Genomic DNA, 15,322 nt, shown 5'->3' on the forward strand with positions numbered 1-15,322 from the left:
TTCTGATTCTGAGTCTGATTCTGATTGAAACCTTCCACCAAGTAGTTCAAGTTGAGGAAAGTACCTGATCTACCAATCAGAGACTCTGTGTGAATTATCTTACTTGGAGAGTTTGTGGGCTTCATGTGTTGCTTTTGCCAATGTGGTGTTCTGAATGTGCATTAAACTGGATGTTAAAATGTTTTATTTTTTATATGTTTTTACAAAAAGACTGATGAATTCACTCATAGCCATCATTTGGCACAACAAACCAGATGTGAAGCAACAAAACAACAACAACAACAAAAGCAGACAAAATGGGGTGGTTGCAGGTCAGCTACTAACTGCAAGGTTGGTGGTTCAATCCCAGTCTGCTTGCCAAATATCCTTGGGCAAGATACCAACCCCATGTTGCTCTCCAATGCACTTTATTTCCAAGTGTGAATGTTAGATAGTAAGCACTTAACAGCTTAGAGAAAAGTGCTTGTGTGATTAGGTGAATGAAGTATAGATAGAATAGAAAAGTGCTATATAAGAACCAGTTCATTACAAATGAGAGTGTGTTAGGTAGTTTTCATCTGAATGATAACATTTAAAATCTTGCTTAACAGGGAGATTTATTTCTATACTGAATTCCTTGGCATGGTGATGTGAACACTACTGCCATACAGCACCTTTAAGCTTGGGCTCTTCAAGGCTCTCTACATAGTCAGTCACTACCCAGCACCTTTAGCCCTGTTTGTGTTCCACAAGATGATGCACTGGAACCAGAACATGGTGAAGCGTTAGGTTCTGCAGTGACTCCAGATTCTGCCTATAGCAGCTGGATCGTAGGGTCAAAGTGTGGAGCTGTTTGGGATTAGCTCAGAAGATTTGATACTCAACTCTGCTTCTCAACCTACAAATCCATTTTCCTTTATTTATTTCCTTTCTTACAAGCATTGTTAAAACTATATATTAAACTGCTTGTATGTTTAACTTCAGGAATATTTTTTTTTATTTTGAAATAGAAATAATTTATTTAAATGAACTGCATGTTTTACACATCAAGTTTTAATTAAACATACTAAAATCATTTAGTAAACAATCATCATTAAATTTAAAAAAAAAACTGCACTGAACTGTGATATGATAGTCGAGTATCCAGTAGCCAGGCCCCTTGGGTGGATGCAGGCCATTTACCATTTACCAGGATAAGATTCACCCTGAATTCATTAAGGCTCTGGATGTTGTGGGTCTGCACCTCTGAAGTGGCAGACCATAGTGGTGGTTCCCCTTTCAGCTTCCCAAGTAAGGTCTAAGCCAGGGTGCTGGAGACGAGAGTCGATCTCTTATCTGAACCTCAGATTCAGAAGCAATGCTGTTTCTGTCTGGGTTGCAGAACATTGGTCCAGCTCTATGAGGATGTGTGGGAATTTGCCTGCGTGGCCTACATTACATTACCAGTCCCTTTACAACCATAACAAGAGCCTATTTCAGTAGTAAGTCAAATCTGTTCCTGTTTTGGGTTGGACTCTGTCACCATTGCCTTTGTCAATTATTATGTTCACAACTTTTCTGGAAATTCTAGGCACAGCTAGTTGGCAGAGGGTTTCTGAGTTACTTGGGATTTACACTTCAGTGAGAAGTCTGTGCAATAGGTACACTGTAACTGCAGACCCCTCTGAAACAATGTAACATACCCTAGACACAGGATATGCTTGACAGATTATGTCTGTCAGCTTGCTTGGGAACACCTTGGTGTCCTCCCAGAAGAGCTGGAGAACGTAGCCAATGAGATCGAGGTTCTGGACATCATCACCTTGAATACTCCTCCCAGCAACACAACAAATAAGTGGCAGAAAAATGATAAAAGGATGATGTCTGTGATGACTGAATATCTCATCACGTGCAGTATAATCAAAACATTCAGAAGATCTGGAAAAATCTGCACACGCAAGGGAAAAGGCCGAAAAAATCAAAATTGGATGCTTGTGGTCTATGGACCGTAAGACAGCACTGCGCTAAAAACAGACATGAATCCATCATAGAAATCACTGAGATACAGCATATAGAAATCAAACATTATAAATGTTATTTAACTTTCTCTCTCTCTCGCTCTCTCTCTGAGAACTAGATAGATAGATAACATCTGGCAGGATTTTAAGCATCAACCCAATCTGGCAACCCTTATTAGAACCCTCAAACTTTTCCAAGTGGAAACAACAGCAACCATGCAAATGTACCCTGGATAAGGGTATATAATCTGTGATAAGGTTGAACGTAATTGGCTAACAGTAACTACTTTAGCTAGCTTACCGCACATGCGGTGTGGCAAGATATATGCACTTCTGACGTACGTATATATGCACAAAAATGTTTTAAATCATTCTCCATTCCACGAAATTATTACCTTTTACTTCTAGAACTGGTAACAGCAACACCCTCAGCTGACTCTTTCTGGAGTTTCTGTGTCTTATATTACAAAAATAAAAAACTACATATTCAGGTTTTTACTGCAGGTAAGAGAAGTTGGACAGAATATGTTAAAGCTGTAGCAGAATGAAGGAAAAGGTTAAAAAAATTAAAATGTCGCAACTCGAAAAGGAGCGTAGCACATTTTATAAAGCCAGTCCAATAAAGTACCCAGCATGCATGATGCATCCATCAACGCAATAACCGATACAAAAGTAAGTAATTGATTTAGCTGCTTTAATTTTTACCCAGGTTACATTACATAATTTATTGTGTGAGCCATGGTGTGATGTCAGAATCAAATAAGCGGACAACAGGCTCTTCTGCGGTAGTCTCCTGTGATCAATTACCATCGTTTATGGAGCTCTATAGTATTCAATGAAAGTACCTGACGAACGTGTTTCAGTGTCTGCTGAGCTACATCACTTTGCAAACTGCTCAACTCATCCTCTCTGTCCACAAATGTAAGTGAAACTTACATTTACACAAAAAAACTTACACAAAAAAACAAAAAAGAAAAAAATATGCTTTTACAATTTTAAAGGCGTGTTATCAAATACAAACAGAGATCATAACGAGATCGATACCATGTTGATATGTTTGCAGGGTTATTTCCCGGTTAAAACGAAACAACAAACGGACAATCCCCGCCCCTCAGACGGAGTTATAAATATTATACGCCTGAAAAGATCGCACCCTCACTTCCTAAACAAAGCGATGTCTGCAGCGGCCGTACTACCTCTGAGTCAGGGGTGGGGGGTGGACCTGCACAAGAAGCAGCTGCCATATGTGGCCCTGAGCAAAACGGTTGCACTTAGAGGACTCAATGAAAAGCGGAGCCAGCAGGTTTCTAAAATATTTGTGTTTTCTTTTTTATGACATGTGGTCTAATATATTTGCTTAGCACTGTTCAACAAAGGTACTAACTGTCACCTCTCATAACCTTCAGATGCTCCTAACAAAGGCAACGTGTGAAATCTTCGTTATCTTGGCTAATGGTCAGAGATGTCTGATGCTCCTCTGCGCTGTACAGCTGCAAGTAATGATTGTGAGCATTTTCAAAGAGGAAGTGCTGAAAATGGTCATCAAGGAAGGTAAGTAACCTAAAAAAAAATATTTAAAAAAAATAAAATTATAATTACCAGTCCTTAATGACTCTATATTCAAATGTCTTAAAAATATTCTCTTTTTTTTTTTTTGCTAAAAAATCTATAAAATGTTGTGAAGCATAAATGCCTTCAGAACATTTTTTTTTTTTTTTTTTTGAAATAGTATGATTAGTAAAATTGCTACCAGTCAGCTTTATTTATTATTACATTCTGATGAGGCTCACTCTAACATAGGGAACAGAATAAAATTATTTATGTGACATAGTAAAGTAAAATCCTCTCTGTGCTTTGTTAAGCTGTTGCAGGATACACTAAGGATAATATGAAGCTGCACGTTGATGGCACGCCACTGGACGACGACTCTGCACCAGTGACAAAATACGGAATCAAAACCGGCTCAGTTGTGCAGATGGTGATTAAGGTTCATGGAGGATGAAGGAGTCCATCATGAATTCATCTGATTATATCAAAGTTACAGGATACTCCGAAGTATAAATACATGTAAAGAACAAAACTCTGATTGAAGTATGGCATATATGGCTTTCTTTCTCCTTTGTGCTTTCTTCGAATTTTACGCCTCCTACCATACCAGCACTAATTCAATATTACATGGAAGGAATAATGATTAATTGGGGTGTACATTTTTAATGTATTTTTTTTAACAAGTTGGTGGGGATTTGTGCTCACAGTCAGAAGTGTGTGTGTGACATCACACAGATCCACTGTCTGAAACTGAGGATACAAACAATAAGGAAGGAACCTTGTAAAATTATCATTACAGGAAGAAATTAGAAAAAAATGTAACAGTACACAGAGCAACCTCCACAGAGTAAATGCTGAGAAAAAAGTGATTTTCTATTTACTACTTCACGCATTATCCTTTTACAGTCTACATGAATAAAGACATATCACCAAATGTCATTATTCTGCTCACATTCCCCTGATTTTTGTATCTCGAGTGGTTTATAGTTTTTATGCCAATGACAACATTTGAAAATATTTTGAAATCATGTTTGATGCGCATTGTGTGTTTCACATCTATTTAAACTTTTTTATTCAAAAGTGACCCTGGATCATGTTTTTCAATCTAATTGTTTAATTTCTGTGACATGTTTTGTTCTATTAGCAACCACAAAAATCAAGAAAATGTATATTCATAAAATGTTAAATGATTGTTAAATATGGAAGAAACAAAAATAAATCTGGCTTCCTCATGGTTTGCTTTGACAAAAGAGAAGACTGTTTCAGAGGAGTCAGGGGGCATGGAGAAAATGAAGTCCAAAACCTTAGTTTTGGGGAAAAGAAACATTCCCTGGGGAAATTTCCAGCTTAACCTGATTATTGTACTAGTTTAGCTGTTCCTGTAAATACTTCTAAATCAACATTGCTACATTTGGACCACATTTTTCAATAAAGTATTGCAAAAGATCACATTTAACGTTTTCACTTGTCAATATGGTCTCTCAGCAATAACGTTACAGGAAGGAAGGAAGACCCACAGGTAAAATAAGTAAAATATTAAAAGGTGCAACATTGGTTACATGTGGATAAACTGAATAATGACATATACTAACCATGTAATGCTGCTCAGCTTTCACACAATATTATTAAAAGTTAACTCATTTATTCTAAATGTCTAAAGAGAAAGTGATAGTGAAACTACTTTAAACACAGAATTTCCCCTGGGACTCTAAAAACCACTGTCATGTTCATTTGATAGGCTTTATTCCAGGCCTATAAAACGAGTGGAATTCCCAACATTTATTATTGAATGAGTCTAAGAAAATGATGATAATATTTCTAAACAAAGAGTACAACAACAACAATAATACCTCTCTATCTCTAAGGCTGAGCCCTCACCCTTCAGGAGAAACTTCTGCTGCTTGTATCCACAGTCTAATTCCCACAGTCACTACCCACAGCTCGTGACCACAGGTGAGGGGAAGAACATGTAAATTATCTGCTTCACTTTTACGCTCAGCTCTCTTCACCACACCAAACAAGTAAAACACCAAACTGCCTGTTAATCTCTTGCTCCACTCCCCCATCACTCGTGAACAACTCCCCAGGAGACTTGAAGTCCTCGACTCCAGCAGCTCGTCCCTGACCAGTGGTGCTGATGGGAGCTCCACCCATTTCCAGCTGCGAACCATGGCCTCAGACTTGGAGGTGCTGATTCTCATGCCAGCTTCTTCATGCTCAGCTTCATTACCTAAAAATAATGAGCTATGTAAAAGCTTGTTTTGAAAATTGTGACTTCAAAAGAAGAAGCTGAAGCTTTTGAGACCTCACAGTCCCTGACGTGAAGTGAAAATGTGTGGAAGGATCTTAAAAATACTGCAACTTCTTTAACTGGTCAAACTGATTCACATCACAGTAAAGGTGTTCATTACCTGCACAAACATCGAGAAAATATGTAAATTTAGAAGATCTTGACCTGTAAACAACAACATACTAAGCTGTAGAGATCAAACTTTAATTGCTTTCATAGTAAAACCACATCATCTTTAGACAAATTTAAAGGTTCAGTTTTCCCAGAATTATCTGAACTCTGTTCATTTGGATCCCACCTGTTATCCTTCTCAGGTTTGAGCAGTAAACACAGACACTGACCTCTGCACACACCAGGGAACATCCCCGAGTTGTTTCGTTTATTTTTCTTTTGTCACTTTCAGTTTCTCTCCAGAAGTTACCAGAAATCATACGACTGCAGATCAGCACTTATATGGTTTTACTTTATGTAATAAAAGTGTTAGTGCTGCTGAGAGTCCAGGTTTATTTATTTTTTTATCACTCTTTTATGAACTTACACCAGGTAGTCAAAGCTGATCCGACTAGCGACGCTGTGTTTCTTGCATTATGACCTGGATTTATTATTTTATTTAGAGAGTTTGGGGGATTATTGTGTTACTTTTGCCACTGCAATGTTCTGAATGTGCATCAAACTGGATGTTGAAATTACTTAATATGAATGTTTGTACAACAGGACTTATGAATCCACTCAGGGCCACCATTTGGCACATCAACCAGGATGAAAAGAAGCAAAAAAACCCAAACCAAACATTGTTCTGGTTACATATCAAACACATATACAGACAGTTCTAGTTAATAGGTAGTTGCCAGTGTTCAGCTGAATGACGGTGTTTGAAATCATGTTGAAAACCAGATTTGCTTCTACACTCAGAAGCATTATGATGGGCATCGTTTACATGTTTCATCTTTAGTTAAACTTTTTCGTTTACACGTCGACTTCAGTTCCATATTTAAATCTTAGTGTGTATCATTTTCTGTAATACATTTTCTTCAGCTGGCAACCAAACCAATGCAGGCAATGTTCTTCATAATGTATCACTTAACCAGCACTAAGGGGGAGAGCAGAACATTCATGCTTGGAATACAAGCACCTAAGTTTACAATGGTTAACTGATTATCTTGGAATCATAGGCCTTCATCATGGTCATCTGAGACAAAAGGCCCAGGTGAGCAACCTGGTGATAGGTCTAGAGGCCTGGGGCAAAAAGTAACACCACCTACATCAGGAAGAGGTTGAAGGAGGTGTGTGAGCAGAGCAGTAGGACTGTGGGAGCATGGAAAAATAGATGTTTTGGCTAAACTGGTAAACAATTATCATCTTGAGAAAGAGTGAGACCCCTTTCTTCCCCTTTAGAAGAGTTTCCTTGGATCATCTTCTCCGCAGCTGCCCACAGCCTCTCCACAATGGCTGTTATCTGTGGCACCACGACCAGGTGCTGAATGCAGTGGCAAAGAGCTTAGCCTCATCTCACAGACTCAGACTGGCTTTTCTGAGACAAGTATTATATATCATATATCGTAAGTTGGATTTGGGGAAACAGAAATTACTAAAATATTTGCCTCAGCGCAATTCATGCTGTGATTTACATGCAAATAAGTTAACTATGATTTTAAACGATTTAAACAGAGTGAAAAATATACTGATATCCTGGAACCACACCAACAACTAGAAATTAAAGTTAACCTCTAAACAGCTAAACTTTAATCAGATTAAGAGTGAAATATTTTTATATTGTCCGTTATAAAATGTTTCACTAGAAATGAAAAACAAAGAATGAAAACAGGTTTACCTGCACTCCCCAACCCAACACCACAAAGTGGTGAAGCCTTCTCCTACTGAGACTGTATGAGTAACCTAACAATAATGAAAATATCTGTATTTTAACTCAGTTACTGTATTAATTTAGCTGTCCATTTCTACCATTTTTAAATAATGTATAATGAAATATCACATTTTACATGACAGTGTTCACTTACAGGATCTAAGGAATAAATAAAAATCCACAGGATTTCATTGAACAGTGTTTTGCTGGCTTTCCTTCCCCACAGATACATTTTTATTTACATTTACACATTGACGTTGATTAAACATAACTACTTTTAAAAAAACATATTCTCTAAACAACTTATCATCATGTAGCTAGGAAACAAAATGTGTGGAAATGAGACGTCACAGGTTAAATCTGTAAGTAACCAGAGGACAGCATGTGCACACAGAATGTTTAACCTTATTCTAAATTTATAAATGAATGACATTTTTCAGATTTATCATTAAAGTTCAGCATACACATCTGAAAAGATCATATTTGGTAGTAAATTTCTCACTAATATAACACAATAATTTTTGTTTCTAGCCTGATGTTTTTCAAAGCAGAGAATTTAAAACACAACATAGTGAATGTATTTAGAAAAGACATTCTCAGTAAAAATAAAGTGAAACTTAACAGCAGTGTTTCTTTCCCATTATTTCTTTTGCCAGACAGGTATAGAGGTCTGTCTGGGGGCAGGAATGCACCGGGTCATCTGACATTTACCAGAGCGCTTCAGACACACAAAACAAAACGTCACACTACATCGAGGGCAAACAACTGATGGGCAAGCCTTCTTGCTGTGCTCCAACAGCAAACCACAGGTGGGGCAGGCACGGACAGAGGGACACACACGGACTCCAGAATCACACTCATCGTCATTGTCATCCTCATCCTCATCGCCATCCTCATCGTCATCGCCATCCTCATCCTCATCGTCATCCTCATCGTCATCGTCATCCTCATCACCATCGTCATCCTCATCCTCATCCTCAGCGTCATCCTCATCGTCATCCTCATCACCATCGTCATCCTCATCGCCATCCTCATCCTCATCCTCATCGTCATCCTCATCGTCATCCTCATCACCATCGTCATCCTCATCGTCATCCTCATCCTCATCCTCATCCTCATCCTCATCCTCATCGTCATCCTCATCGTCATCCTCATCACCATCGTCATCCTCATCGCCATCCTCATCCTCATCCTCATCGTCATCCTCATCGTCATCCTCATCACCATCGTCATCCTCATCGTCATCCTCATCCTCATCCTCATCCTCATCGTCATCCTCATCGTCATCGTCATCGTCATCCTCATCGTCATCCTCATCGTCATCGTCATCCTCATCACCATCCTCATCCTCATCCTCATCCTCATACTCATACTCATACTCATACTGACACAATGTGATATCTGGGCATTTTTCTAATGTTTCTAGTGATGGGTTGCAGCAGCCACCATTTTCACAGCGGTCTTTCCGAGGCCGTGGACCCTTCCACTCCCTCAAACACTGCCAGCAGAATTCAAAGGGCCGTCCTTTTACTGCTGTGCACACTTTACAGAGGACATTCAAGTCTGATTCATTCTCTCTCGTCACAGTGGATCTGCATCCAGGACACTACATGGAGACAGAGGTGGGGCAATGTTTTATACATAGCAAAATGTCTATCAAGTCTACATTCACAGTATATTAAATATGTTGATGAAACACTTACAAACTTAGTAGGAAGCATCTGCCTGGCAGCGTTAAATTCCATGGTATTTTGAAAGTACTCCCTTTCTTGAAGGTCCAGAAGAGCCATTTTACAAACCTCTGCAAAAGTCCACTCAGCACCACAACCAGACCCACCACACACAAACCTGCTTTCACCCTTTATTAAATATGGAGAGGTGAGAATTAATAGACTCGCATGTTGGAAACAAAACACCAAGCAATTTAAAGATATTTTTTCAGCACGTTATTAACCCTTTCATGCATGAATTGTGACAACCTCAATCTGGATTTGTTTCTTAAGTATTTTATTCACTTTTAGTCATGAAAAAAAGATTTTTGAACTTCATTTTTTTAAAAAACCTGTTCTTTTTCAAATTGTTTTCTTTACATGTCCACTTAGGTGGACAACATACATTTTTACTTATGAATTGGGTATGGAGTGACACATCAGTCCAATGTAGTGGTTTATGTGCAAGTATACCATCAACATAAATCCAAGAAAACAGCCTTTGAATTGCTGTCCACTGAAGTGACCACTACGCATGAAAGCGTTAAAACTACAAACACTGAAATATTTCATCATACATCAGAACTGTATTGCTATATGTACAAATTATGTACAAATTTGATGAAACAGAGTTGTGTTGCTATATTTTGTCTGAAAGCTATTTATGTTATTTACTCTATAGAAATACTGAAATTATCACAGCTTTAAACAGTACAGGTCCAATTCAAAGCTACACTGAGGCCTCACAGAGGGCCGATCAGTCAGCCAGCATGCACAGTCACAATGTTGGAAAAGAAATGTGTGATGCATTACAGGTTTAATTGCAGAGGCAATTCAACTTAATTGATTTAAACGCTACAAGTTACAATAGAGAAGACAGAAATTGAACATTTCTGACTGTTTTATTTATTTCCTTGAGAGCACAGCAGGTTTCTGCTAAGAGAAGTTCATGAATTTACAGAGCAGTGCGCCGCTCTGTGTTGATTTAAGTCACCGTAGCTTCTTTCTCATCTACATGAAAGCAAACATTACAATCCAATTCACGACAACAAAAAATGATGACATATTGGACCCTGTTTTCATTATTGTTTATTTATTCGAGCTCATAACATTGTCCTGTTACAAATCAACACAATCCTGTATGACGCTGTTATTTATTTATTTGTTTGCTTGTTTATTTTAACAAAGCCAACCTTTAGTGGCCTACCTGGTCCAACAACCTGCGACACCAGTTGGTGAGAGAGGTCGGGGTCACAGCGTGACCACAGGACATCTGAGCTCTGAGAGATTTGAAGCCTTCACACAAAACTGAGAACAATCACACAGAAGCAAGCAATCAGTGTTACACGTGAATAAATGCTGATGAGTTTTATTTAACATTAGTTAGTGTGAATATGGGTAAAACTGTTTTCTTTTACTTTTATCATTATTTATATTTTGGATTTGAATTTGTTGGGCATCACTTTGAAAAGTGCCCACGTGATACTTACAGTCCAAATCATCCTCTCCATCAACAAATTTAAGTGTTTGGTCACAAAGGTCGTAACACTTCTCCTGTTTTGTTGGCACGCTTGGGGGCGTCACACTGCAAAACAAAAAAAAACGAGATCAAAATGAACACTTCTGATTTCACACAGTTTCTTCTTAACATAAAGTTTGTGATCAGCGGTTTTGTGTTTCAGTATCACCAGTTTCTCCTCCTCTTCTTTTCTCTTTTTTCTAAACTGAGGACCTGATGGCTTTGAACTTTTCTTGTCCATCTTGGTTTTAACTTTGCACTCCAGTATGAACACCCATCCCCCATCCTGAGAATCATCACAACATAACCTAACAGACCTACACCTTAGTTCACAAATTCACTTTGGTTTATTTCTGGGATTTCGCACAACCCAGGATTCAAATCATGAATACATAATGGGCTTGGATTTAATTGATACGTGAACTGCTTTTACGAAAGACACATACCCTCACCAGACATTTTATTAGCTACACCTTGCTAATAAGGATTGAACCCTCTTTTGTCTTCAGAACTTCAGACGTCATTTGAGTGCAGTGAACTCATCGTTCAGCATTTGATGAAAGAACACTTTGCACTTGTTGTTCTTCAGGGTGAAAATACTGAGGCTCTTTTACAGCCAGTAAAGTTGAACACTGAGAAAGCGATGAACTCCTAGAACCAAATAATGACCCAAAGCAGCCATTAGACTTCAATATAAACTACACCAAATGAAAACATTTGCTAAAGCTCACAGTACTTTTCAATATCAGTGAAAAACTGTGGGAAGATCTTAAAAATACTGTTATTCCTTTAACGCAGGGGTGGGCAACTCCAGGCCTCGAGGCCCAGTGTCCTGCAGGTTTTAGATATCACCCTGGGTCAGCACACCTGAATCAAAAGATGAGTTCATTGCCAGGCCTCTGGAGAACTGCAAGACATGTTGAGGAGGTACTCGCTGGTCTCTCTGTCAGCAGATTATCCGTCCCTCTCCTTTCCCCCTCCTTCCCCTGTCCTTTCAGTTTTCCCAGGATTGATTCCAGTTGTTTCATTTGGATTTCATCTGTTATACATTCACCTGTCTGAATGAACAGTAAACACCGAACCTGCCCTCTGCACACACCAGGGAATGCCCCTAAGATTTTTTTTTTTATTCACTCTTTATTACTTTCGATTTCTCTCCATCACTTATTAGAAGTCATGTGACTTCAGATTAGCAGTCGTGATCATTTTAAACACTTTTACTTAATCTGTGTTAGCAATACTGAGAGTTGAGGTTTGTTTATTTATTTTTTATAATGTATGGGTTATATTGCACCACGTAGTCAAAGTTGAGGAAAGTACCCGATCTTTGGATCAGTGACTCTGGGTTGGATTATCTTACTTGGACAGTTTGTGGGCTTCATGTGTTGCTTTTGCCATTGTGGTGTTCTGAATGTGCATCAAACTGGATGTCAAAATGTTTTACTTTTTATATGGTTTTACAAAAGGACTGATGAATTCACTCATAGCCGTCATTTGGTACAACAAATCGGTGAAGCAGCAAAAAAAACAAAACAAACGTTGTGGTTGCATACGAGACTGATGAGGGTGTGTTAGGTAGTTTCCAGTTTTCATCTGAATGACAACATTTAAATTTAATAAGGAGATTTATTTCTACAATGAATTACCAGGCATTGTGATCAACATTATTGATATAGGGCAACTTCAAGCTGGTGCTGTGCAAAACCAAGCTGCAGCAGTATTTGGTGTAAGCACTAGTACCATCTCCAAATTGAAGGCCAAGTATAACAGGGAATGTCAGAGACCAACACCGAAGTGGGCACATTTCCTCTCCCTGCCAGCATTTACAATCTTTAGGCAGTCTGCTACAGATTCGCAGTCAAGGTTTTCAAGAGGATCTGGCAGACGGCTCTCTACACATTCAGTCACTGCCCTGCACTGTTTGTATTGTTATCAGCAAGATGCACTGGAACCAGAACATGCTGGAACGTTATGTTCTGCAATGAATCCAGATTCTGCCTATAGCAGCTGGATCATAGGGTCAAAGTGTGGAGTTTGGCATTGGCTCAGGAGATTTGATGCTGAACTCTTCTGCTCAACCCACAAATCTATTTTCCTTTCTTTTCAAGAAGCATTGTTACAAACATATATTAAACGTGCTGTTTGCTTGCATGTTTAACTTCAGGGATGTTTTTTATTTCAAAATTAAAATAATTATTTAAATGAACTGCATGTCTTATATATTTAATTTTGATTAAACATGTTAAAATTAATTTTGTTTTTTCATACTCCGATGGATGCATCGGAGAGCAACTTAGGGTTAACATCTTGCCCAAGGATATTTGGCACGCAGACTAGGAGAAGCCAGGTATCAAACCAACAACCTTCTGATGAAGAGATGACTTGCTCTACCTTCTGAGCTACATCCACCCAAATAATAAATATTTATTTGCATAAACTGTAATAAATGAAGAAGATACTTAAAAATGGTATTAAGGGTCTCCCTGGCAGCATTGAACATCACGGTTTTTTGAAAGTACTCCATTTCTTCAGGGGTCAGAGGAGCCATTTTACCAAACTCTGCAAAAGGCCACTCAATGTTACAACCAGACCTGCCACATACAAATCTGCTTTGAAACAATACCCCAGACCAGCGGTCCCCGACCTTTTTTGCACCACGGACCAGTTTATGTCCGACAATATTTTCGCAGACTGGCCTTTAAGGTGTCGCGTATAAATACAACAAAATAAAACCAGTACCGGTACCATAAAAAAGAAGATTTATTCCTAACACATGAGAAAAGACCCAGGGAAACCGAGTTAACGATAAAAACAATTTAAAAAATAACAATAAAAACCCGAGCCTCAACTCTCACGGCCCGGTAGCCCAGGGGTTGGGGACCTGCCCCAGACCCAGGACATGCCAGATAGATGATGTCTATCAGCTGCCTTGGGAACAACTTAATGTATTCCAGAAGACCTGGAGCAGGTGGCCAAGGAGATGGAGGTGTGGACATCATCACATTGACTACTGCTCCCAGCATTCCAGAGAACTGATACATGGATGGTGTCATGTAATTTAAAACGTGATAGCAGAATGTGCAATCCCAGTGCTTGAAACGAAAGGTAAATAATCTGAAAAACAAACAAAAACAACAACACAAAAAATTCCTCTACTAATTGTGGAAAAATTTCTGAATAATTCACCAGTGTAAAACTGTGACGACTGAATATCTCATCATGCGCAGTATCATCAACACATCCAAGCGATCTGGAGATCTTGGTATGCAAGGGACAAGGTCCAAAATCAAAACTGGATGCTTGTCATCTTTGGACTGTCAGACAGCACTGCATTAAAAACAGAAAAGATTCTGCCATAGAAATCATTGCATGGGATCAGGAACGCATCCAGAGATTCACCGCACCATCCACAAATACAAGTTAAAGCTCTGTCATACAGATATGACTCCTTACGTGAACATGATTCAGAAATGCTGCTGTTTTCTTGGCAAGACAATGCTAAACTGCAACAGCGTGGCTTCATAGTAGAAGAGTCTGGACACTGCTTGCGTTGTTTTAAGTCATTACTTTTCTCATTTATAAAGTGCTTTTCGTGTCTTACTAACTGAAAGTATTTTAAATTTTAGCAATTTATCTCCTTCACATCCATGGCCAATTTATAATCCCACGTTAACTTAACATGAATGTGTTTGTACTAGACGAGGAGCAAGAAGATATTGGTAATAAAAATTTAATTAACAGTTAAAAATTGATACTATATCACAATATGTTCATCTAATCATTTAATGTGCGCTGACCAACACTTCTTCCTGCTCTAAAATATGCACTACATTATGATATGTACTATGAACTATCAAGCAACTTAAAGAAGTCCAGACGCTTTTCTTTGCAAGCTCCTTTGACTGCGATGACCTGGATGACTGAGAACCTTCACAGACACTACACTATGAGATAAACAATTTTATTTTCCTCTCACAGTGGTAAAGCTTTTCTCATCCACTGTCTCGACATTCTCAAACAAATCCGCAAATTAGGGAAAAAGCATTTAAATGTCACCATGGAGGTAGCTTTAACTGTTTTTGTTGTTGTTATAACTATTCTCACGCCTGTCAGCCTTTTACTTTAGCCGCAACAGCAAGACAGTTTGAAGTTTACTGACAATTTACACAAGACACTAATTTTAAACAATCTAATCTGAGCAGGAATGATCAAAATATACAGTTGATCAAAAGATTCACTTTCTTAACTAAAAGTCAATGATTTTGCTAAAAACTCTTAATGCTTCTTCACACAGCTTCCCAGTTTCACATGTAAGGACAGGAAGTGATTACATACAACTGATTACATGGCTCTTAGGATATCCCTTCTTATTGAAAGTGATGCTGTTACAACCACCCCTGTCTCCACTACACCTGG

General features: G+C 38.5%; 1 protein-coding gene across 1 annotated transcript; it reads left to right on the forward strand.

The window, feature by feature from the left end:
* The first annotated feature begins 3,070 nt into the window (after positions 1-3,070).
* On the forward strand, positions 3,071-4,968 carry LOC146391199 (uncharacterized). Its single transcript, XM_084924055.1, has 3 exons — positions 3,071-3,279; positions 3,383-3,527; positions 3,839-4,968. Exons 1-3 carry the CDS (start codon positions 3,151-3,153, stop codon positions 3,976-3,978), a joined length of 414 nt encoding a protein of 137 aa, XP_084780181.1. The 5' UTR covers positions 3,071-3,150; the 3' UTR covers positions 3,979-4,968.
* Positions 4,969-15,322: the final 10,354 nt, after the last annotated feature.

Source organism: Perissodus microlepis, chromosome 3 (genome assembly GCF_051167445.1).
Source record: "Perissodus microlepis isolate ML-2025 ecotype Zambia chromosome 3, ASM5116744v1, whole genome shotgun sequence".
Lineage (NCBI taxonomy): Eukaryota > Metazoa > Chordata > Actinopteri > Cichliformes > Cichlidae > Perissodus > Perissodus microlepis.

Coding starts and splice junctions, on each gene's coding strand:
- LOC146391199 (XM_084924055.1), top strand. CDS start 3,151: ATGTCTGCAGCGGCCGTACTACCTCTGAGTCAGGGGTGGGGGGTGGAC. Junction 3,280..3,382: donor ATGAAAAGCGGAGCCAGCAG/GTTTCTAAAATA, acceptor CATAACCTTCAG/ATGCTCCTAACAAAGGCAAC. Junction 3,528..3,838: donor GAAAATGGTCATCAAGGAAG/GTAAGTAACCTA, acceptor TGCTTTGTTAAG/CTGTTGCAGGATACACTAAG.